This window comes from Bombina bombina, chromosome 3 (genome assembly GCF_027579735.1).
Source record: "Bombina bombina isolate aBomBom1 chromosome 3, aBomBom1.pri, whole genome shotgun sequence".
Taxonomy (NCBI): Eukaryota; Metazoa; Chordata; class Amphibia; order Anura; family Bombinatoridae; genus Bombina; species Bombina bombina.
Window position 1 is genome coordinate 366,787,877 of NC_069501.1, and position 25,253 is coordinate 366,813,129.

General features: G+C 39.2%; 1 protein-coding gene across 1 annotated transcript in view; it reads right to left on the bottom strand.

Annotated features, from left to right (window-relative positions):
• The window catches only part of EFHC2 (EF-hand domain containing 2), a 206,272-nt gene extending 190,105 nt beyond the window's left edge, over window positions 1-16,167 (bottom strand). Inside the window, exons 1-2 of the mRNA XM_053704631.1 lie at window positions 16,066-16,167; window positions 8,163-8,351 (exon numbers count right to left, since the gene is read on the bottom strand). Coding sequence (XP_053560606.1) covers window positions 8,163-8,351; window positions 16,066-16,107 — 231 coding nt within the window. The 5' untranslated portion in view covers window positions 16,108-16,167. The remainder of the gene's footprint in view (window positions 1-8,162; window positions 8,352-16,065) is intronic.
• Window positions 16,168-25,253: the final 9,086 nt, after the last annotated feature.

Sequence of the window (25,253 nt, forward strand, 5' to 3'; positions counted from 1 at the left end):
AAAAAAATGTGCACAGTCTTTTATATTTACACTTTTTGAGTCACCAGATCCTACTGAGCATGTGCAAGAATTCACAGACTATACGTATATGCATTTGTGAATGGCTGATTGCTATCACATCGTACAAGGGGAGTGGAAATATACATAACTTTGAAATTTGTTATAAAAAAATCTACTACTTATTTGAAGTTCAGACTAAGTGCTATTGCATTGTCTGCAGATTATGCAGCAAAATTGTACCAAAATGAATGTACCTTGCTATCTTATCGAATGTAATTAAACAAAATGTTTTGCCTCCACATTTAATAATTAGACATGAGCACAAATTTCTAGTCGGCGTTCATTATGGAATCAATACAAAATTCAAGATAGTTGTGTTCCTTTAAGAAAAATATTTGCGTTTATTGTAAACCTTATATTTTGCTAGATCTGCATCACACAATCCTAATATTTAGTTAAATTCAGAGGTCTGAAACATAATTATCATTATGGGAAGGCTCTTGTTGCAAACACTTTTCTCCAACATTGGTGTGTCCGGTCCACGGCGTCATCCATTACTTGTGGGAAATGTTCTCCCCCACAGGGAAAGGCAAGGAGAGCACACAGCAAGAGCTGTCCATATAGCTCCCCCTCTGGCTCCGCCCCCCAGTCATTCTCCTTGCCGCTCTGAACAAGTAGCATCTACCACAGGGATGGCGAGGAGTTTGTGGTGTTAGTTGTAGTTTTTTATTCTTCTATCAAGAGTTTGTTATTTTAAAATAGTGCTGGCTTGTACTATTTACTCTATAACAGAAAAGTGATGAAGATTTCTGTTTAAGAGGGCAATGATTTTAGCACAAGTAACTAAAATCCATTACTGTTACCACGCAGGACTGTTGAAACAAGAGAACTTCAGTTGGGGGTAACAGTTTGCAGACTCATCTGCTTCAGGTATGACTAGTCTCCTTCTAACAACACAGGCTAATGCTAGATGACAGTCATTTTTCCCCTCAGGGGAAACGGTAAGCCATTTTTCTTTCACCTCAGCAAAAAAGATAACAGGCTTCCCCTTTTTGTTTTTTTATGCTGGTAGACACTGTTAGGGGCTAAATCGATTGGTTTTTATTACAATATTATACCATTTGAAATATTTTATAAGCTCACATACACTTGGGAACGTTTTTTATTGATCTGGCTTGTTTTAGACACCTAAATCTAGTCAGGAAGGCCCCTTCACTCTAGTGTGCTGAGGGAGGAAGCCTCATTTTGGCACTTCAGCTGTGCAGTTGAATTTCAAGGCAGTGCATGCAGATTCATGTAAGAGGGTCCTGTGGTTCAGAAAGTGACTCCAAAAGGCTTTTTTCTGTGAATGGTGACCCCTAAGGAAGTAAAAAGCTGCAGCAAGGCTGTAGCTGGGATTGTGGTGTGTAAAAACGGTTAAATCCAACAATTAGCTCCGGTTTGCTTGTTTTAAGAGCTAGAGTCTCCATATTTGCTGTGCAATACTTTCTAAGCATTAAGACACTGGGGTCCAAATTTCAGAAAAATCGGATATTGCCTTCATAGTTTTTTGAACATTCAGAAATAAATGTGTCATTTTATTATTTAAAGAGACAGTAACGTTTTTGTTTAAAATCGTTTTTATTGCATTGTTTGCCTGCCTCAATCTGTTTAACATGTCTGTTCCATCAGATAACCTATGTTCTGTGTGTATAGAGACAAATGTGGTTCCCCCTTCGAGTGTTTGTGATAATTGCGCCATAGCGTCCAAACAAAATCAGGACAGCTCTGTTATTTTTCATAATGTTACCCAAGATGATTTATCTAATGAAGGTAGTGGGGATAGCTCTACATCCTCTCCTTCTGTGTCTACACCAGCTTTGCCCGCGCAGGCGACACCTAGCGCGCCAGTGCTTATTTCTATGCAACAATTATCAGCAGTAGTGGATAATTCTATAGCAAATCTTTTATCCAAACTGCCAGTTTTTCAGAGAAAGCGTGATTGTTCAGTTTTAAATACAGATAAAAAGGATGAACAATCAGACGCTGACGATGCCTTATCTATTTTACCCTCACATCAATCGGAATTGGCTGTGAGGGAAGGGCTGTCTGAGGGTGAAATTTCAGACTCAGGAAAAATTTCTCAACAGGCAGAACCTGATCTAGTGGCATTTAAGTTTAAGCTAGAACATCTCCGCGCTTTGCTTAAGGAGGTATTAGCTACTCTGGATGACTGTGATTCCATGGTAGTACCAGAGAAGTTGCGCAAATTGGAGAAATTTTTAGAGGTCTCAGTGCACGACGACGCTTTTCCAATACCTAAGAGGGTAGCGAACATAGTGGAAAAGGAGTGGGAGAAGCCAGGTGTACCCTTTGCCCCACCTCCTATATTTAAGAAAATGTTTCCCATAGTAGACCCTAGAAGGGGCGCATGGCAAACGGTCCCGAAGGTTGAGGGAGCTGTTTCAACACTAGCTAAGCGCACAACTATTCCTATAGAGGACAGCTGCGCTTTCAAAGATCCTATGGATAAAAAATTGGAAGGATTGCTTAAAAAGATTTTTGTTCAGCAAGGGTTCATCCTTCAACCAGCTACGTGTGTTATTACTGTCACTTCAGCGGCGTCCTTTTGGTTCGAAAGGTCGCTCCAGAAAGAGACTTCCTATGAAGAAGTCATGGACAGAATTCACGCATTAAAGTTAGCTAATTCCTTTATATTGGATGCCGCCTTTCAAATAACGAAATTGGCGGCGAAAAACTCAGGTTTTGCTATAGTAGCGCGGAGGGCGCTTTGGCTAAAATCCTGGTCGGCAAATGTGTCGTCCAAGACTAAGTTACTGAATATTCCTTTCAAGGGTAAGACCCTTTTTGGGCCGGAATTGAAGGAAATTATTTCAGACATCACTGGGGGTAAGGGCCATGCCCTCCCACAGGATAGGCCTTTTAAGGCTAAGAAAAAGTCTAATTTTCGTTCCTTTCGCAATTTCAGGAACGGACCGGCTAATAACTCCACTGCCGCTAGACAAGAAGGTAACGCGGCCCAGCCCAAACCCGCTTGGAAGCCCATGCAAGGCTGGAACAAGGGTAAACAAACCAAGAAACCTGCTGCTGCTACCAAGACAGCATGAAGGAATAGCCCCCGATCCGGGACCGGATCTGGTAGGGGGCAGACTATCTCTCTTCGCTCAGGCTTGGGCAAGAGATGTTCTGGATCCCTGGGCACTAGAGATAGTTTCCAAGGGATACCTGTTAGAATTCAAGGGACTTCCTCCAAAGGGAAGGTTCCACCTGTCTCGCTTATCTTCAGACCAGATAAAGAAACAGGCATTCTTACATTGTGTAAGAGACCTATCAAAGATGGGAGTGATAAACCCAGTCCCCTCCGGGGAACAAGGTCTAGGGTTTTACTCAAACCTGTTTGTGGTTCCCAAAAAAGAGGGAACTTTCAGGCCAATTCTGGATTTAAAGATATTAAACAAGTTCCTCAGAGTTCCATCCTTCAAGATGGAAACCATTCGGACAATCTTACCAACAATCCAGCAGGGTCAACCTGAAGGATGCGTATCTGCATATCCCAATCCACAAATCTCATCATCAGTTCCTGAGGTTCGCCTTTCTGGACAAACATTACCAGTTTGTGGCTCTTCCATTCGGTTTAGCCACCGCTCCCAGAATTTTCACAAAGGTGCTAGGGTCCCTTCTAGCGGTCCTAAGACCGAGGGGCATCGCTGTAGCACCTTATCTAGACGACATCCTAATCCAAGCGTCGTTTCTTTCCAAAGCGAGGGCTCATACAGACATTGTGTTGACTTTTCTCAGATCTCACGGGTGGAAAGTGAACATAGAAAAAAGTTCACTGTCACCGTCCACAAGGGTTCCTTTTCTGGGAACAATAATAGATTCTGTGGAAATTAAGATCTTTCTCACAGACGTCAGAAAGACAAAACTTCTAAAAGTTTGTCGAGTTCTTCACTCTATTCCGCAACCCTCCATAGCTCAATGCATGGAAGTAATAGGACTAATGGTCGCAGCAATGGATGTGGTTCCTTTTGCTCGAATTCATCTAAGACCATTACAGCTGTGCATGCTTAATCAGTGGAATGGGGACTATACAGACTTGTCTCCCCAAATTCAAGTAGACCAGGTAACCAGGGACTCACTTCTCTGGTGGTTGACCCAGGATCACCTGTCTCAGGGAATGAGTTTTCCGCAGACCGGAGTGGGTCATCGTCACGACCGACGCCAGCCTCTTGGGGTGGGGCACGGTCTGGGACTCTCTGAAAGCTCAGGGCCTATGGTCGCGGAAAGAGTCGCTTCTCCCGATAAACATTTTGGAACTAAGAGCTATATTCAATGCGCTCCTGGCTTGGCCTCAGCTAGCGGAAGCCAGGTTCATAAGATTTCAGTCGGACAACATAACGACTGTTGCGTACATCAATCATCAGGGGGGAACAAAGAGTTCCCTAGCGATGAAGGAAGCAACCAAGATAATCCAATGGGCAGAGAATCACTCCTGCCATCTATCTGCTATTCACATCCCAGGAGTAGACAACTGGGAGGCAGACTATTTAAGTTGTCAGACTTTCCATCCGGGGGAGTGGGAACTCCATCCGGAGGTCTTTGCTCAGTTAACCCAATTATGGGGCATTCCAGACATGGATCTAATGGCGTCCCGTCAGAACTTCAAGATTCCTTGCTACGGGTCCAGATCCAGGGATCCCAAGGCGACTCTAGTGGATGCATTAGTGGTGCCTTGGTCGTTCAACCTAGCATATGTGTTTCCACCGTTTCCTCTCCTCCCCAGGCTCATAGCCAGGATCAAACAGGAGAAGGCCTCAGTGATTCTGATAGCTCCTGCGAGGCCACGCAGTACTTGGTATGCAGACCTGGTGAATATGTCATCGGCTCCACCATGGAAGCTACCTTTGAGACAGGACCTTCTAGTACAAGGTCCATTCGAACATCCCAATCTAGTTTCTCTGCAGCTGACTGCTTGGAAATTGAACGCTTGATTTTATCCAAGCGTGGGTTTTCAAATTCTGTGATTGATACTCTGGTCCAAGCCAGAAAACCTGTGACTAGAAAGATTTACCATAAAATATGGAAAAAATATATCTGTTGGTGTGAATCCAAAGGATTCTCCTGGAGTAAGATTAAAATTCCAAAGATTCTCTCCTTTCTCCAAGAAGGTTTGGATAAAGGATTGTCAGCTAGTTCTCTAAAAGGACAGATTTCTGCATTATCCGTCTTGTTGCACAAACGACTGGCAGTTTTGCCAGATGTACAAGCTTTTGTTCAGGCTTTGGTTAGAATCAAGCCTGTTTACAGACCCATGACTCCTCCTTGGAGTCTAAATTTAGTTCTTTCAGTTCTTCAAGGGGTTCCGTTTGAACCTTTACATTCCATAGATATTAAGTTACTATCTTGGAAAGTTCTGTTTTTGGTTGCTATTTCTTCTGCTAGAAGAGTTTCTGAATTATCTGCTTTGCAGTGTGATCCACCCTATCTGGTGTTCCATTCAGATAAGGTTGTTTTGCGTACTAAGCCTGGATTTCTTCCAAAAGTTGGAAGAAATAGTTGTTCCTTCTTTGTGTCCGAATCCAGTTTCAAAGAAGGAACGTTTATTACACAATTTAGATGTTGTTCGTGCTTTAAAGTTCTATTTAGAAGCAACAAAAGATTTTAGACAAACCTCATCCTTGTTTGTCGTTTACTCTGGTAAGAGGAGAGGTCAAAAAGCTACTGCTACCTCTCTCTCTTTCTGGCTGAAAAGCATTATCCGCTTGGCTTATGAGACTGCCAGACGGCAGCCTCCTGACCGTATCACAGCTCACTCTACTAGGGCTGTGGCTTCCACATGGGCCTATAAGAACAAGGCTTCTGTTGACCAGATATGTAAGGCAGCGACTTGGTCTTCTCTGCACACTTTTGCCAAATTCTACAAATTTGATAATTTTGCTTCTTCGGAGGCTGTTTTTGGGAGAAAGGTTTTGCAAGCCGTGGTGCCTTCTGTTTAGGTAACCTGATTTGCTCCCTCCCTTCATCCGTGTCCTAAAGCTTTGATATTGGTTCCCACAAGTAATGGATGACGCAGTGGACCGGACACACCAATGTTGGAGAAAACAGAATTTATGCTTACCTGATAAATTACTTTCTCCAACAGTGTGTCCGGTCCACGGCCCGCCCTGGTTTTTTTTTTTTTAATCAGGTTGAAAAAAATTTCTTTATACACTACAGTCACCACGGCACCCTATAGTTTCTCCTTTTTCTCCTAACCGTCAGTCGAATGACTGGGGGGCGGAGCCAGAGGGGGAGCTATATGGACAGCTCTTGCTGTGTGCTCTCCTTGCCTTTCCCTGTGGGGGAGAACATTTCCCACAAGTAATGAATGACGCCGTGGACCGGACACACCGTTAGAGAAAGTAATTTATCAGGTAAGCAGTTTTTTTTTACATAACAGTGTTTATTTACCTTTTGCAGAAAAACTATAAATAATGCAGTGATGTTGCATACACGATGACCAGAATAGAAGCCAATAGACAGAAAAGATCATATTAAAAAAAACAAGCCAACCAACTATTGCATTAGATTATACAATGTTTATCTATATCAGATTTACATCTATTCCCACAGAACTGCTGAAGAAACATTTTTATACATTATTACTGGCAGCAACAATGCGTTTGCAGCATAGTTTCTCAGCATACATTGTTCTATTAAAGGGACATTCTGGTCAAAATATAAATGCACATAGATTAATTACATCTTTGAATAGAAACATATTTGCAATATACATGTATTGGCAAAAATGCTTCTAGTAAAAGTTTTAGTTGTAACATTTTTCTCTGCATGTGCATGTGAAACATAGCTAGATATTGTCACTGCACCCACATTTCAAATGCTGCAGCTGTTCAGAGTGTCAGTGGGGCCTGTAATCATGTCAGCAATTAACAAATTGAGTCATTACCAGATGGTACAAGCACCTTAGGCTCTCTGAGCAAGTGCTGGATTTAAATTGCTGGTGCACGGTGCATACTTAAATACACATTTGAAACAGCTATAGCTTTTATTAGAAGTACTTTTACTAATGCATGTATATTACAAAAATGCTTCTGTTCAATACCAAAATGCACCCATGTAGTTTCCAATTTTGGCTGAAATATCCCTTTAACCTCTTACAACCTAAAAGACTGAAAATCATTGCAAATGAGATAATTATGATATTAATTAAAGGGATATGAAACCCAAAAAAATTATTTCATGATTCAGATGGAGCATGCAATTTTAAGCAACTTTCTTATTTATTTCTATTATCAATTTTTCTTTGTTCACTTTGTATCTTTTGTTGAACAGCAGGGACATAATGCTTAGTAGTCAGCCCATTTCTGGAGCACTATATAGCAGCAGTTTTGCAAGAGTGTTATCCATTTGCAAGAGCACTAGCGCTATTTCCTTACATGTAGTGCTTCAGATGGCTACCCAGGTATCTCTTCAACATAAAATACCATGGGAACGAATGTAAAAATAGAAGTAAATTGGAAACCTTTTAAAAACGGTATCCTCTGTCTGAATCACAAAAGAAAAAGTTTCCCTTTAAATCTACTGTAACAAAAAACACAACATTGTGGTGTTAAAGGGGCATTAAATTGCTGGGCACAACTACAGTAATGTTTGCTTCATTCACATGTTATTCTTTGTTGAAGAGTTACCTAGGTAGGTAGCATCCACAAGCCTTTTCAACAAAGGATAACAAAAATGAAAACAATTTGATAATAGAAGTAAATTGGAAAGTTGTCTAAAATTGTATGTTTTATCTGAATCTTGGGGTTTATGTCCTTTTAAAGGTTATATAAAATAGGTATTTAAAAAAACTCATGAATAATATAGAGCCATGCATCTGCTGCAGAAATTTAAATCTCCTAATCGCTATCATACAAAGTTCTATGTAAAAATGCCAGCAACATCACTGATCTCTGGATGCCCGCTGCTTCCGTCCTAGGAAGAAAAAAACTAAGATGGCAGCTCCAAGAAAGAATATGCAGAACATCACCAAATGACACCAGAAATTTATTAAAATAAGGAAACAAGATAGATACAAGCACAGTAGGAAAAAAATGGTTGGTGATTAACCATGCTATTGTCGTTGGGCCCAGCAGATGAATGTCCCTTTAAGAAAATCTTACCTGTTTTTCAAATGCCACCCAAGATGGAGCGTCACTGCCAATGCCTTTAGGATATACACTGAATTTAGGCTTTAGCTTCTGCCCAGGAAGAGGTTCCCCTCCAATGCCTGGCTTTTCTTCACCCAGTAGCATGGAAATGTCATTGCTGTAGCCAAAATGTTGGGATTTGTGGAATTTGTCCTTTCCCAGCTGAGAGTGAAATAAATCAATAAATGAAGTGATAATTAAGGAAATAAAATGTAGTAGATATGTTGAAGTTAATACGATAGCTAGTATATCAATTTCTAAGCTGTACAATTTAATATAATTGACAACTTTGCTAGAAATTTGCCATTTTACCTTCAACTAGTACTTTTCTGTTAAAGGGACATTACACACTTTGAGATGGTAATATAAATGATAATCTGCTACTATAAATAAATAAAAAATATTTGTAATATACTTTCATTATGTATTTTGTCTCCTTTATCTGAAAATCCATTCTGAAATTGTGAGCTTTTCAGTTCCTGTTAGAAATGGAAGTGTAAAACACTGTTATATTCTGTCTGAATCACAAAATATTTTTTTTTGAGGTTTCCATCTTATTGGTAACAAGAAAACTATGTAGATAAGAAGGTTAAGATGAAATAATGACAGAGGTACAAATAGCAGACACCGCTGTTTCATATACAAAAATGAACAATTTCCCATACATTTGAAACTCAGCACAAAGTATAACAAGTAAATGGAAACACATTAAGGGGAAAACAATGTTACACTGTCCATTTAAATCTCTGCTTTATACTTTCATTATTTATTTTGTCCCCTTTTCCTGTAATTCCATTTTGAAATTGTGAGCTTTTCAGTTTATGTTTAACACTGTTACAACATTGCAGCTCAAATTGTTTTATAGACACTAAAACTTTACACTTATTTTGTCAATATTTAAACACCTAATAAAACTTGAGAAAATACATCTACATTTTATTCACAGACTAATCTATGCTTTGAATGCATCATTCTATCCAGCATTTATTTCGTGTTTAATGTCCCTTTAATAAAGGGGTGTAAAATTACAGTTATTTATATATGAGAAAATGGCTACCACAAACATGCTAAGGTGACCTGATTCAAATTCAGTAATAAAGACAAAATGTTCTTTTCTAACTTTCTAAATTTTTTGAAATTAAAGGGACATGAACGCTAAAGGGATATTCCGGTCAAAATTTAAATGCACATAGATGAATTACATCTTTAAATAGAAACATATTTGCAATATACATGTATCAGCAAAAATGCTTCGAGTAAAAGTTATCACTGTTTCAGTTTTAATATTTTTCTCTGCATGTGCATGTGAAGCACAGCTAGATGTTCTCAGTGCACCAGCATTTTAAATACTGCAGCTGCTAAGAGCACCAGTAGGGCTTGTATCATGTCAGCAATTAACAAACTGAGTCATTACCAGATGGTACAAGCACCTTAATCTCTCTAAGTAAGTCTAATATATTACTGAGTTTACCCTGCACAAATAAGGTACCTTAGGCTCTCCTCAATAGGTTCCCTAGTGAACCTTAAAATAGATAATTATTTGAGTAGATGAGGGGAGCGCCAAAAAGGCTAAGGTAAGTAAAATGGTAACCTAAATAGCTGATAGATAATAAAGTATACAATTTAATAAAATAGAATACATGGATACATGTCTAAAACATATATATATATACACAATAACAATTTGTAAAATCACAGTATAAAATCACAGTATCACAATCCTCGATATTGCATATAACTACAAACAGTTTTTTAATTAATTAAGGTTGGTGAATATGGTATGTAATAAGCAAAGTGTTGCTCCTAGTAAGTGAGCTGTCTTTTCCTGATAAAAAATGTTATAGTGAGGGTTCTGATAATTAAAGTTAATTGTCCAAATCAGAATTTGTCCCAAATCCAAGTTTGTCAATGCAAAGTTTAATTACTTGTGGGTGATTAACAAACAATAGTGAAGAAATGTGAATAAAAATGATGAAGTGTCAAAAAATATTAAAAAAAATCAATAAAAAAAACAATAAAAAAAAAAAAAGTGATATCACTAGAAAATGTGTTTGAGAAAAAATATAAAGTAAAAAAGTAAAAAATGCCAATGTTAGAAGAGTGGTGTGATAAATTCCTTGTGTCTTCAAAAGTCCTTATATTACCAGTGTATAAACAAAGGGGTTTTTTTGGGGATGACCTGTTAAAAAAAAAGAAAAAACAATACTGCAGGATATATAAACTGTTAAGTTCTAATATAGGTAATGTGCTTACTTTGATATGTCGACGCGTTTCGGACTAAAACTAGGCCTTTATCAAGACTTTTTGATTGTTTTTTTGATTGATTTTTTTTTATATTTTTTGACACTTCATCATTTTTATTCACATTTCTTCACTATTGTTTGTTAATCACCCACAAGTAACTTTGCATTGACAAACTTGGATTTGGGACAAATTCGGATTTGGACAATTGACTTTAATTATCAGAACCCTCACTATAAAAAATTTTTATCAGGAAAAGACAGCTCACTTACTAGGAGCAACACTTTGCTTATTACATACCATATTCACCAACCTTAATTAACTAAAAAACTGTTTGTATTTATATGCAATATAGAGGATTGTGATACTGTGATTTTATACTGTGATTTTACAAATTGTTATGGTGTATATATATATATGTTTTAGACATGTATCCATGTATTCTATTTTATTAAATTGTATACTTTATTATCTATCAGCTATTTAGGTTACCATTTTACTTACCTTAGCCTTTTTGGCGCTCCCCTCATCTACTCATATAACTCTCTTTAAGTAAGTGCTGTGTTTAAAATGCTGGTGCACTGTGCATACTTAAATACACGTTTGAAACAGCTATATCTTGTATTAGAAGCATTTTGCTAATACATATTAAATAATGCTTCTACGTAAAAATAAAATGCATCAATGTAGAATCCAATTTTGGCTAGAATGTCCCTTTAAACTTTTGTGATTGAGATGGAACATGTAATTTTAAGACACTTTTAAATGAACTCCTTAAAGTAAAGGTAAAGTTTAAGATTAGGAAATACAACTTAGCATGTCTCCATATGACCCTAATCTAGTTGATAAGTTTTTTTTTACATTACTTAAATATTTTCTAATAAAATTATATATAAAAATCCCTACCGCTTAGAGAACGACTCCTCCAATGCCCTACTTCCGTCTTCAGCGGTCCCTGTGTCTTTCAAATGCACGTTCTTGCTGCAGTCTCTAACTGCACATGCGCTAATAGGCAATGCTGCAAACCACTGCGCATGCGGCTAATGGGTGATCATTATTTCCAAATGCTTACGGGAGCGCGCGTGTTTTCATATCTTCTGATAATTTCAATAGCGCATGCACTTACTACTAAAGGGGTGGATGACGTGAAGTGACGGCCACCTCAAGACCGACATTTCAATTGGATTACTCAAAAACGTGACCCACCGGAACCCCCCCCCCCCCCACCCAGAAAAACGGGTTGAATTTGCGGACGTTCGAAAATGGATTTTTAAAGGTAATAACTTGATTAATGCAGACTAATATAAGAATTGATGAATGAAAGTTATGTTTATTTAACACACTTAATGCTATACTGTATAGACATTACGGTAACTTAACCTTCACTTTAAGGACCAAGGACGTGCTATGTACGTCCTCAAAAAAACAACAGTTAAGGACCAAGGACGTACATAGCACATCTCAGGGTATTGAAGGGATGCCTTGATATTGAGGCATCATGCAATACTCTTTAGGCAGCTACCGATGCAGAGAGGGCCACTCTGTGACCCTCTCTGCATCGGCCAGCGATGGTGCTGAACGTTGGTGGCGTGGGAGGGCTTGGACCCGGGAGGTGGGTGGGCAGCCCATTGCTGGAGGTGGGAGGAGGGCGGGAAGCCGGCCTGAAGGGGGCGTGAAGTGGGGCGGGAGCGGGTGGGACCGTTACGCCATGCTATTTTGATCACTGCAGTGGGAAGGAGGGAAGAGGGGGAAGGAAGAGAGGGGAATCCTATGTCGGATCCATGATTGTAAAGGGATGTAGGAGGGGGAGGGTGGTTTGCTAATAAGGGGGCAGCTACACTACGGAAAAAAAGTTTTTTTGTTTTTTTCTTACAAAAAAAACAATTTATAGCAAACTGGGTACTGACAAACAGAAGCCAGTACCTAAGATGGCGGAAAATAAGTAGAGGGGGGAGGGTTAGAGAGCTGTTTGGGAGGGCTCAGGGAGGTTGGGTGGTAAGGGGGGGGGGGATCCTATACTGCAGAAATTATATAATAAAAAAACGAACAAAAAAAAACTTTTATTTTAGTACTGGCAGACTTTCTGACAGTACTTAAGATGGCGGTGACAATTGTGAGGTGGGGTAGGGAAGAGAGCTGTTTGAGAGGGGTCATGGAGGGATCAGGGGGTGGGATGTGTCAGGTGGAAGGCTGATCTCTACACTAAAGCTAAAATTAACCATAGAAGCTAATTAACCCCTTCACTGCTGGGCATAATATATGTGTGGTGCACAGCAGCATTTAGCGGCCTTCTAATTACCAAAATTACCAAAAAGCAAGACCAAAGCCATTTAAGTCTGCTATTTTTGAACAAAGGGGATCCCAGAGAAGCATAATAACATAATTTGGGGGGTGTTTTTTCCCATATTTTCATTATATTTTATAACTTTTTCATAGTAAATTATATGATATGATGAAAATAATGGTATCTTTAGAAAGTCCATTTAATGGCGAGAAAAACAGTATATAACATGTGCGGGTACAGTAAATGAGTAAGAGGAAAATTACAGCCAAACACTGCACAAATGTAAAAATAGCCCTGGTTCTTAACAGTAAGAAAATTGAAAAATGATCTGGTCACTAAGGGGTTAACTTCTATTATCAAATGAACTTTGTATTCTTTGGTATCCTTTGTTGAAAAGCATATGTAACCTCCTCAGCAGCAGGAAAAAAATTACTATAGAATAAGGTACAATCTCATATCTATACTATAATTGCGTTTGTAATGTCCGTCGCCGTCGGCAGTTGCGCATACATCCTCAAAGGAATGTTGGCAGTGTGAGGCAGCTAACAGTATGTTGGCTGTGCAAGAAAATAATTCACCTGCAGCAAAGCTGCATCCAGGTGGATTCCGAAAATGGCAGGGTGGTGATAGAATCCACCGCAGGTGGATTCTTTTACCACCCTGCCATTTTCGGAATCCACCGGGATGCAGGGAAGGCAAAAGTAGCATTACAAAAAAAAAAAAACTGCCCGCAATAAGTATTTAAAAAAAACATAAACGCATGCAATAAGTATTAAAAAAAAACCTAAGCGCCCACAATAAGTATTTAAAAAAAATAAACTAACTGCCCGCACGAAGTATTAAGAAAAAAAAAACTACCTAATAAAATTATTAACCCCTAAATCCGCAAACCCCGGATTTTAAAAAAATAAACTAAACGCCTGCACGAAGTATTAAGAAAAAAAACAAAAAACTACCTAATAAAATTATTAACCCCTAAATCCGCAAACCCCAACATCACAACCTACCTAATACATCTATTAACCCCTAAACTGCAAACCCCCCACAACGCATTAAACCTAATTTACCTATTAACTCCTACACTGCCAACCCCCACAACGCAAAAAACTAATTTAATGTCCCCTAACCTAACACCCCCTAAATTAACCCCTTAATTACAATAAAAATAAACTACATTACTATAAAAATACAAAAAAAAAAAAATTACCTTAATCTAACATTAGAGAAAATAAAAAAAGGCTAACATTACAAAAAATAATAAACACATTATCCAAAATAAAAAAAATATACCTAATCCCTATGAAAATAAAAAAGCCCCCCCAAAATAAAAACACCTCCTAATCTAATGCTAAACTACCAATAGCCCTTAAAATGGCTTTTTGTAGGGCATTGCCCTAAGTTAAACAGCTCTTTTACATTAAAAATAAACAAAGTCCCCCCTAACAGTAAAACCCCCCACACACCAAACCCCCAAAATAAAAAAACCTAAACTACCCATTGCCTGAAAAGGGCATTTGTATGGGCATTGCCCTTAAAAAGGGCATTTAGGTCTTTTCACTGCCCTTTAAAGGGCATTTAGCTCTTTTAAGAAAGTCCAAAAATAAGTAAAAAAAACAAACAAACACGAAAGCCCCAAATAGGTACACACGGTTTCAGAAGTCTGGCGGAGAAGGTCTTCTTCCAGGCGGGTCCATCATCTTTATCCACAGTGAAGGCGGCACGGAGTGGAGGTCCAGAGAGGTCTTCCCAGATGTGGCGATCCTCAGCGGCGGTGGCGCTCCTCGGCAAAGGCGTGGAGGTTCCTCTTCATGCGATCGTCCGCCGCACACTGAAGAAAGAATTCAAGGTACCCCATATATATTGGGGTACCTTGAATTTCTATTGGCTGAAATTTTGAAATTCAGCCAATAGGATGAGAGCTACTGAAATCTTATTGGCTGATTTGAACAGCCAATAGGATTTTAGTAGCTCTAATCCTATTGGCTGTTTTGAAAAATTCAGCCAATAGGAATGCAAGGTACCTTGCATTCTTTCTTCAGTATGCCACGGACGATCGGATGAAGAGGAGCCTCCATGTCGCCGAGGACCGCCGCCACCACTGCCGAGGACTACCTCCGCCAAGGACCGCCACAGAGGATCGCCACATCTAGGAAGACTGCTCCGCACCTCCGCTCCGCGCCACCTTAGCGCCACCTATTTGGGGCTTTAGTGTTAGTTTTTTGGGTTGTTTTTTTTTAACTTAGGTTTTTTTTGGGGCTTTCTTAAAAGAGCTTAATGCCCTTTTAAGGGCAGTGAAAAGGAGCTAAATGCCCTTTTAAGGGCAATGTCCATACAAATTCCCTTTTTAGGGCAATGGGTAGTTTAGGTTTTTTTAGTGTTAGTTTTTTTTATTTTGGGGGTTTGGTGGGTGGGGGGTTTAACTGTTAGGGGGGACTTTGTTTATTTTAATGTAAAAGAGCTGTTTAACTTAGGGCAATGCCCTACAAAAAGCCCTTTTAAGGGCTATTGGTAGTTTAGCATTAGATTAGGGGGTGTTTTTCTTTTGGGGGGCTTTTTTATTTTCATAGGGATTAGGTTTAATTTTTTTATTTTGGATAATGTGTTTATTTTTTTCTGTAGTTCTATTTTTTATTTTTGTATTTACAACATATAGACTGCCCTCTGGGCAGGCTTACCAACTAGTTTATTAATAATAGAGAATAAATGCCAAAAGTGGTGTAAAACAACATGAAATAGTTTTAGAATCTTAGCCTGTGAGACATCATTTTCTCATATGAATAATATGAAATTATTAGAAAATCTTGGTTTTCTGTTAAAAAAAAATAATCTTAACGGATTTCCGAGCTGAATACACAGATTGTAGAGAAAAGCAAACACATCTGCAGAAATGTAACAGATGTCAGAAGCTGAACGTAATTAAATGCATATGATAAATGATTCATTGGCTAACCTATAATGAATAGGTTTAACCATCTCTCCTCACATCTAATTGATCACTCCTCTTCTAGAGTTAGTTTTTTTTATGTGTATCTGTGTTGTTTAATGTTTTGCTATTGCAATGTCATTAAAGGGGATTAGATGGGATCAGATTGAAATCACCTATGTATACTATAATATTGCTTATTAAATATGTATATGCCTATTTAGTCCTGTAATTCACTTCAATACCCAAAAAAATAATTATCTGCTAAATTAGTTATTTTCTTAACAACAGGGAAAACAATTACCAAACAGAACTATAAAGGTAAAACACCAGATGGCTATGCAGCAAAAGGATGTAAAGAATTTTAAAACATTTCAGTTGCTTATCTTTTTAGACTGGTTACTTGTATTAATTAGACTTGTACTTACATTCCTGTTAAATGAGTTTCCTGGTAGAAGAGGTAAAGCCATGTTTATTAAGCAGCAGGTGATGGCAGAATGTTCACTGTATCCTAATAGAAACACTTTATTTATTTGGCCACAGGCTGCTATGGAGAAGGCATTGTTGTGTTCTGTGTCTCATAGCAACAGACAAGCCAAGAAGAAGGAGGAGGGTGTTTTTTTTTTTTACAAGAAAAAAACTTTATTTACTTTAGACAATGAACAATAATGAACAACATTATTTCAGCTGATGGAGTTTGGAAATGATAATCATTTTTATAACAGCTATTTAAATATCATGTTAAGTTTGCTTAGTAGTAATCCACATATACATAACCCCAGCAACTCACATTTTGCCATAAAATATTTGTGTAACTCTAGATATATATATATATATATATATATATATATATATATATACAGGGAGTGCAGAATTATTAGGCAAGTTGTATTTTTGAGGATTAATTTTATTATTGAACAACAACCATGTTCTCAGTGAACCCAAAAAACTCATTAATATCAAAGCTGAATAGTTTTAGAAGTAGTTTTTAGTTTGTTTTTAGTTATAGCTATTTTAGGGGGATATATGTGTGTGCAGGTGACTATTACTGTGCATAATTATTAGGCAACTTAACAAAAAACAAATATATACCCATTTCAATTATTTATTTTTACCAGTGAAACCAATATAACATCTCAACATTCACAAATAAACATTTCTGACATTCAAAAACAAAACAAAAACAAATCAGTGACCAATATAGCCACCTTTCTTTGCAAGGACACATCCATGGATTCTGTCAGTGTTTTGATCTGTTCTCCATCAACATTGCGTGCAGCAGCAACCACAGCCTCCCATACACTGTTCAGAGAGGTGTACTGTTTTCCCTCCTTGTAAATCTCACATTTGATGATGGACCACAGGTTCTCAATGGGGTTCAGATCAGGTGAACAAGGAGGCCATGTCATTAGATTTTCTTCTTTTATACCCTTTCTTGCCAGCCACGCTGTGGAGTACTTGGACGCGTGTGATGGAGCATTGTCCTGCATGAAAATCATGTTTTTCTTGAAGGATGCAGACTTCTTCCTGTACCACTGCTTGAAGAAGGTGTCTTCCAGAAACTGGCAGTAGGACTGGGAGTTGAGCTTGACTCCATCCTCAACCCGAAAAGGCCCCACAAGCTCATCTTTGATGATACCAGCCCAAACCAGTACTCCACCTCCACCTTGCTGGCGTCTGAGTCGGACTGGAGCTCTCTGCCCTTTACCAATCCAGCCACGGGCCCATCCATCTGGCCCATCAAGACTCACTCTCATTTCATCAGTCCATAAAACCTTAGAAAAATCAGTCTTGAGATATTTCTTGGCCCTGTCTTGACGTTTCAGCTTGTGTGTCTTGTTCAGTGGTGGTCGTCTTTCAGCCTTTCTTACCTTGGCCATGTCTCTGAGTATTGCACACCTTGTGCTTTTGGGCACTCCAGTGATGTTGCAGCTCTGAAATATGGCCAAACTGGTGGCAAGTGGCATCTTGGCAGCTGCACGCTTGACTTTTCTCAGTTCATGGGCAGTTATTTTGCGCCTTGGTTTTTCCACACGCTTCTTGCGACCCTGTTGACTATTTTGAATGAAACGCTTGATTGTTCGATGATCACGCTTCAGAAGCTTTGCAATTTTAAGAGTGCTGCATCCCTCTGCAAGATATGTCACTATTTTGACTTTTCTGAGCCTGTCAAGTCCTTCTTTTGACCCATTTTGCCAAAGGAAAGGAAGTTGCCTAATAATTATGCACACCTGATATAGGGTGTTGATGTCATTAGACCACACCCCTTCTCATTACAGAGATGCACATCACCTAATATGCTTAATTGGTAGTAGGCTTTCGAGCCTATACAGCTTGGAGTAAGACAACATGCATAAAGAGGATGATGTGGTCAAAATACTCATTTGCCTAATAATTCTGCACTCCCTGTATAAATATATATATATATATATATATATATATATATAATTACCTCTAGTTTTATATAATTGGAACATATTTATTGAAGTAAAATAAGTGAACTTTTGGATTCACAGCCCCTTAATCAGATTTGACTTTAATAAATATGTTCCAGTAATATAAATCTAGTGAGTGTGGATTTCTCCAGTTTGGGATTTTGTAAATTCTGTCCCTGGACCCTGGTGGATGCATACAAGGTTAATTAGAGTGTGGATCCTACATTAAAAACTAGATCTCTCCAGTTTTGTGTGTGTATATACATATATACTATATATATATATATATATATATATATATATATATATATATATATATATATATATATATATATATATGTTATGGAGTTAATAACAAAAGAGACCATCCAGGAAAGTAAACCGGGATGAAAAAAGACAGGGATTTCAGCACTCTTTTGAAAAAGTAATTTTAATTATTAGCTCAAATTATACAATATAATAAGTAACCTGTAGTGAGCGCAGAGGAGGCGTTCTCCCCCGCAGAGTGAACAATGAGACACAGATAAAGTATCAATAGCAACCTATACACAAAGTAAAAGTACCAAGATAAAAATAATTACTGTGTCATTTAATAGACAATCAAAGCTGACCGGTCAGGGGTATGTGCGTGTGCTTAGGAGAAGAAACGCTATAGCTTATAGAGATGAGATGACCTCGTTATTAAAGACATGTCAAACCTTCTACACCCTGCTGCTCACAGCACCCCATAAGATATGCTTAGAGAAAACAGAGGTCATAGCTGGGCAGGTAAAAATAAAATGGGATCTAAGAAGAGGATGACTGTCTTAGGTGTTATGGTCCAGACAAAATAAGGCATGCAATGTTTTTGCGTACAGGCAATAAAGTATATTCAGGGGAGACGCTGCCGAGACCTACTACACCCTGCTGCTACCGGCACCTCATGAGAGAGGTATAACACCAGGCAGGTATAGGAAGTGGGATCTAAGTGGTCAATGCAGTCGTACCCTCAGGATATGTACAATCCAGCATATAGATATACAGTAAACGTTAAGCGGCTTGTGAGTTGATTATACACAATTTGCATAAATAGCTGTAGGAGGTCGTATGTGCCAGTTCATTAGACAGTTCAAGCAAGAAATGCAAACAATAGCGGTGTGGTGAAATTTTTTTAGCGCCGTTTGGTAAGAGCTATGTTTATTTGCCTATCACTATAAATGATGTGTGTTTTCTCACTTGTGTATGCTGACGAAGGGGACTAGATCCCCGAAAAAGTTAAATTAAAGTATTTTTACTTGTTTGCAAAAAAACATAATTTATGCTTACCTGATAAATTTATTTCTCTTGTAGTGTATCCAGTCCACGGATCATCCATTACTTATGGAATATATTCTCCTTCCCAACAGGAAGCTGCAAGAGTCCACCCACAGCAAAGCTGCTATATAGCTCCTCCCCTAACTGCCATATTCAGTCATTCGACCGAAAACATGCAGAGAAAGGAAAAACTATAGGGTGCAGTGGTGACTGTAGTTCAAATGAAAAAATTACCTGCCTTAAAGTGACAGGGCGGGCCGTGGACTGGATACACTACAAGAGAAATAAATTTATCAGGTAAGCATAAATTATGTTTTCTCTTGTTAAGTGTATCCAGTCCACGGATCATCCATTACTTATGGAATACCAATACCAAAGCTAAAGTACACGGATGATGGGAGGGACAAGGCAGGTACTTAAACGGAAGTTACCACTGCCTGTAAAAAACCCTTTCTCCCAAAAATAGCCTCCGAAGAAGCAAGGTATCAAATTTGTTAAATTTGAAAAGTATGAAGCGCAGACCAAGACTCCGTCTTGTAAATCTGTTCAACAGAAGCCACATTTAAAAAAGGCCCAAGTGAAAACCACAGCTCTAGTAGAATGAGCTGTAATCCCTTCAGGAGGCTGCTGTCCAGCAGTCTCATAAGCTAAATGAATTATGCTTTTTAACCAAAAAGACAGAGAGGCTGCTGAAGTCTTTTGACCTCTCCTCTGTCCAGAATAGACAACAAACAAGGTGAACGTTTGATGAAAACTGTAGTAGCTTGTAAGTAAAACTTTAAAGCACAAACCACGTCCAATATTGTGTAATAGACGTTCCTTCTTTGAGGAAGGATTAGGATACAAGCATGGAACAACTATCTCTTGAGTGATGTACTTGTTAGATACCACCTTAGGAAAAAACCCAGGTTGGTACGCAGGACTACCTTATCCGTACGAAGGACCAGATAAGGAGAATCACATTGTAACACAGATAACTTGGAGACTCTACGAGTCGAGGAATTAGCTACCCAAAAGGAACTTTCCAAGATAAAGATTGATATCTATGGAACAAAAAAGGTTCAAACGGAACTTCTTGAAGAACCTTAAGAATCAGGTTTAAGCTCCATGGCGGAGCAACAGTTTTAAACACAGGCTTGGATCTAACCAAAGCCTGACCAAATGCCTGAACGTCTAGAATACCTGCCAGACGCTTGTGCAAAAAAATAGACAGAGTAAAAATCTGTCCCCTTTTAAGGAATTAGCTGACAACCCTTTTCTCAAAAACATCTTGGAGAAAAGATAATATCCTGGGAATCCAGACTTTACTCCATGAGTAACCCTTGGATTCATAACAATCAGATATTTACACCATATCTATGTTCAATTTTCCTAGAGACAGGCTTTCATGTCTGTATTAAGGTATCAATGACTGACTCGGAGAAGCCATGCTTTGATAACATCAAGCGTTCAGTCTCCAGGCAGTCCATCTCAGATTGATTCTATTTAGATGGTTGAAAGGACCCTGAGGTAGAGGGACCTGTCTCAGAAGCAGAGACCGTGATGGAAAGGATGACATGTCCACCAGATCTGCATACCAGGTCCTGCGTGGCTACGCAGGCGCTGTCAAAAACACCAAAGCCCTCTCCTGCTTGGTCTTGACCTCCGGAGGAAATCCCACTCCCCCGGAAGAAAAGTCTGACGACTTAGAAAATCCACCTCCCAGTTCTCAACACCTGGGATATGGATAGCTGATAGACAAGAGTGAGTCTCTGTCCAGTGAATTATTGTAAGACTTCTAACATCGCTAGGGAACTTCTGTTCCCCCTTGATGGCTGATGTAAGCCACAGTCGTGTATATTGTCCGACTGAGTATGATGTACCTCAGAGTTGCTAACTGAGGCCAAGTCTGAAGAGCATGGAATATCACTCCCAGTTCCAGAATATTTATTAGAAGGAGGGTCTCCTCCTAAGTCCACTATCCCTGAGCCTTCAGGGAGTTCCAGACTGCATCCCAACCTAAAAGGCTGGCATCTATTGTAACAATTGTCCCATCTGACCTGCGGAAGGTCATACCCTTGGACAGATGGACCCGACATAGTCACCAGAGAAGAGAATCTCTGGTCTCTTGGTCCAGGTTTAACAGGGGGACAAATCTGTGTAATCCCCGTTCCTCTGACTGAGCATGCATAGTTGCAGCGGTCTGAAATGTAGACGTGCAAACGGTACTATGTCCCTTGCCGCTACCATTAAGCCGATTTCATTCATGTACTGAGCCACCGAAGGGCGTGGATGGGATGAAAAAAACACGGCAGAAATTTAGAAACTTTGACAACCTGGACTCCGTCAGGTAAATTTTCATTTCTACAGAATCTATCAGAGTCCCTAGGAGGGAAACCCTTGAGATTGGGGATAGAGAACTCTTTCCTTGTTCACTTTCCACCCATGTGATCTCAGAAATGCCAGTACTACGTCCGTATGAGACTGGGCAATTTGGATGTTTGACGCCTGTATCAGGATGTCGTCTAAATAAGGGGCCACTTCTATGCCCCGCGGTCTAAGGACCGCCAAAGCGACCCCAGAACCTCCATAAAGATTCTTGGGGCTGTAGATATCCCAAAGGAAAGAGCTACAAACTGGTAATGCCTGTCTAGAAAGGCAAACCTGAAAAACGATGGTGATCTTTATGCATTACAATGTGAGGATAAGCATCCTTCAAATCCATTGTAGTCCTCTATTGACTCTCCTGGATCATAGTTAAGATGGTACGAATAGTTTCCATCTTAAATGACGGAATTCTGAGGAATTTGTTTAAGATCTTTAGATCCAAAATAGGTCTGAAGGTTCCCTCTCCTTGGAAACCACAAACAGATTTGAGTAAAAACTCTGTCCCTGTTCCTCTCTTGGAACTGGATGGATCTCGTACACAATGTAAGAATGCCTCCTTCTTTATCTGGTTTGCAGATAATTGTGAAAGGCGAAATCTCCCCTTTTTTTGGGGGGGAATCTTTGAAATCCAGAAGATATCTCTGGGATATAAATTCCAATGCCTAGGGATCCTGGGCATCTCTTGCCCACGCCTGGGCAAAGAATGAAAGTCTGCCCCCTATAGGATCCGTTACCGGATAGGGGTCCGTTCCTTCATGCTGCCTTAGAGGCAGCAGCAGGCTCCTTGGCCTGCTTATCTTTGTTCCAGGTCCGATTGTCTCCAGACCGCCTTGGACTGAGCAAAAATTCCCTCTTGTTTTGCCTTAGAGGACGAGGATGCCACACCTGCCCTGAAGTTTTTAAAAGGTACGAAAATTAGACTTTTTTTTTTTTTTTTTTGCCCTTGATTTAGACCTATCCTGAGGAAGGGCATGACCTTTTCCTCCAGTGATATAAGCAATAATCTCCTTCAAACCAGGCCCGAATAGGGTCTGCCCCTTGAAGGGAAGTTAAGTAGCTTATTTATTAAAGTCACGACAGCTGACCATGATATAAGCCATAGCGCTCTGCGCGCCAGTATAGTAAAAAACAGAATTCTTAGTCGTTAGTCTAGTCAAATGAACAAGGCATCAGAAAACAAAGGAATTGGCTAGCATAAGCTTGTCAAATATATTCATCCAATGGAGTCGCTTAACTGTAAAGCCTCATCAAGAGACTCAACCCAGAACGCCGCAGCAGCAGTGACAGAAGCAATGTATGCAAGGGGCTGCAGGATAAAACCCTGTTGAATAAACATTTTTTATCCATTGGATCTAAAAAGCACAACTGTCCTCGTCAGAGGTAGTGGTACGCTTAGCTAGAGTAGAAACTCTTCTCTCCACCTTAGGAACTGTCTGCCAGAAGTCCCGTGTGGTGGTAACTATTAGAAAACATTCTTCTAAAAAATAGGAGGGGAAGAGAACGGCACACCTGGTCTATCCCATTCCTTATTAAAAAAAATTTTAGTAAACCTCTTTAGGTATTGGAAAAACATCAGTACACACCGGCACTGCATTTTATTTATCCAGTCTACACAATTTCTCTGGCCCTGCGATTGTACACATTCATTCAGAGCAGCCAAAGCCTCCCTGAGCAACAAGTGGAGGTTCTCAAGCATAAATTTTAAATGTAGAAATATCAGAATCAGGTTAAATCATCTTCCCTGAGTCAAAAAAAAAAAATCACCCACAGACTAAGCATATTGTGAGGTAGTATCATACATGGTTCTTAAAGCGTCTGTATGCTCTGTATCTACCCCCAGAGCTAACTGCTTTCCTTTAATTTCAGGTAGTCTGACTAATACTGCTGCCAGAATATTATTCACCACCTTTGCCATGTCTTGTAAAATAAACGCTATGGGCGCCCTTGATGTACTTGGCGCCATTTGAGCGTGAGTCCCTGAAGCGGGTGTCGAAGGGTCTGACACGTGGGGAGAGTTAGTCGGCATAACTTTCCCCTCGACAGAATCCCCTGGTAAAAGAAACGCTATGGGTGCCCTTGATGTACTTGGCGCCATTTGAGCGTGAGTCCCTAGAGCGGGAGTCAAAAGGTCTGACCCGTGGGGAGAGTTAGTCGGCATAACTACCCCCACGACAGAATCCTCTGGTGATAATGTTTTTAAAGACAAAAAATGATCTTTATTGTTTAACATGAAATCAGTACATCTGGTACACATTCTAAGATGGGGTTCCACCATGGCTTTAAAACATAATGAACACAGAGCTTCCTCTATGTCAGACATGTTAGAACAGACTAATAATGAGACTAGTAAGCTTGGAAAACACTTTAAATCAAGTTAACAAGCAAATATATAAAACGTTACTGTGCCTTTAAGAGAAACAAATTTTGTAAAAATTTGAAAAACAGTGAAAAAAAGGCAGTAAAACAAACGAAATTTTTACAGTACATGTAATAAGGTAACAGAGCATTGCACCCACTTGCAAATGGATGATTAACCCCTTAATGCAAAAAACAGATTAAAAAAAAATTAAAAAAAATGACATAGACGTTTTTAAAAACAGACACAACAAACTGCCACAGCCAACAGTGGGAAGCTTCAGTTAACTGTTTCTATGCAAAATTTAAGCCAGCCATGTGGAAAAAACTTAGGCCCCAATAAGTTTTATCACCAAACATATGTTAAAAAACGATTAAACATGCCAGCAAACGTTTTAAAACACATTTTTACAAGAGTATGTATCTCTATTAATAAGCCTGATACCAGTCGCTATCGCTGCATTTAAGGCTTTACTTACATTACTTCGGTATCAGCAGTATTTTCTTAGTCAATTCCATTCCTAGAAAAATATTTTACTGCACATACCTTATCTGCAGGAAAACCTGCACGCCATTCCCCCTCTGAAGTACCTCACTCCTCAGAATGTGTGAGAACAGCAAATGGATCTTAGTTACGTCTGCTAAGATCATAGAAAAACGCAGGCAGATTCTTCTTCCAAATACTGCCTGAGATAAACAGCACACTCCGGTGCCATTTAAAAATAACAAACTTTTGATTGAAGAATAAACTAAGTAGAAAGCACCACAGACTCTCACGACCTCCTATCTATGTTGAGGCTTGCAAGAGAATGACTGAATATGGCAGTTAGGGGAGGAGCTATATAGCAGCTTTGCTGTGGGTGGACTCTTGCAGCTTCCTGTTGGGAAGGAGAATATATTCCATAAGTAATGGATGATCCGTGGACTGGATACACTTAACAAGAGAAAGACCTGTGAGTGCATTCCTTATTTTGAGTATCTTATCGCATCATTGCACCCAGACAGCTGACAGATGGTGGGCAGAGCTGGAGTTTGGATATTTATATAAATTGGATATTTATATAAATTTATATATATATATATATATATATATATATATATATACAGTATATACAGTGCTGAAATCAGGTATGAGTTTATTCAACCACAGTCAAAGGGTCATTACA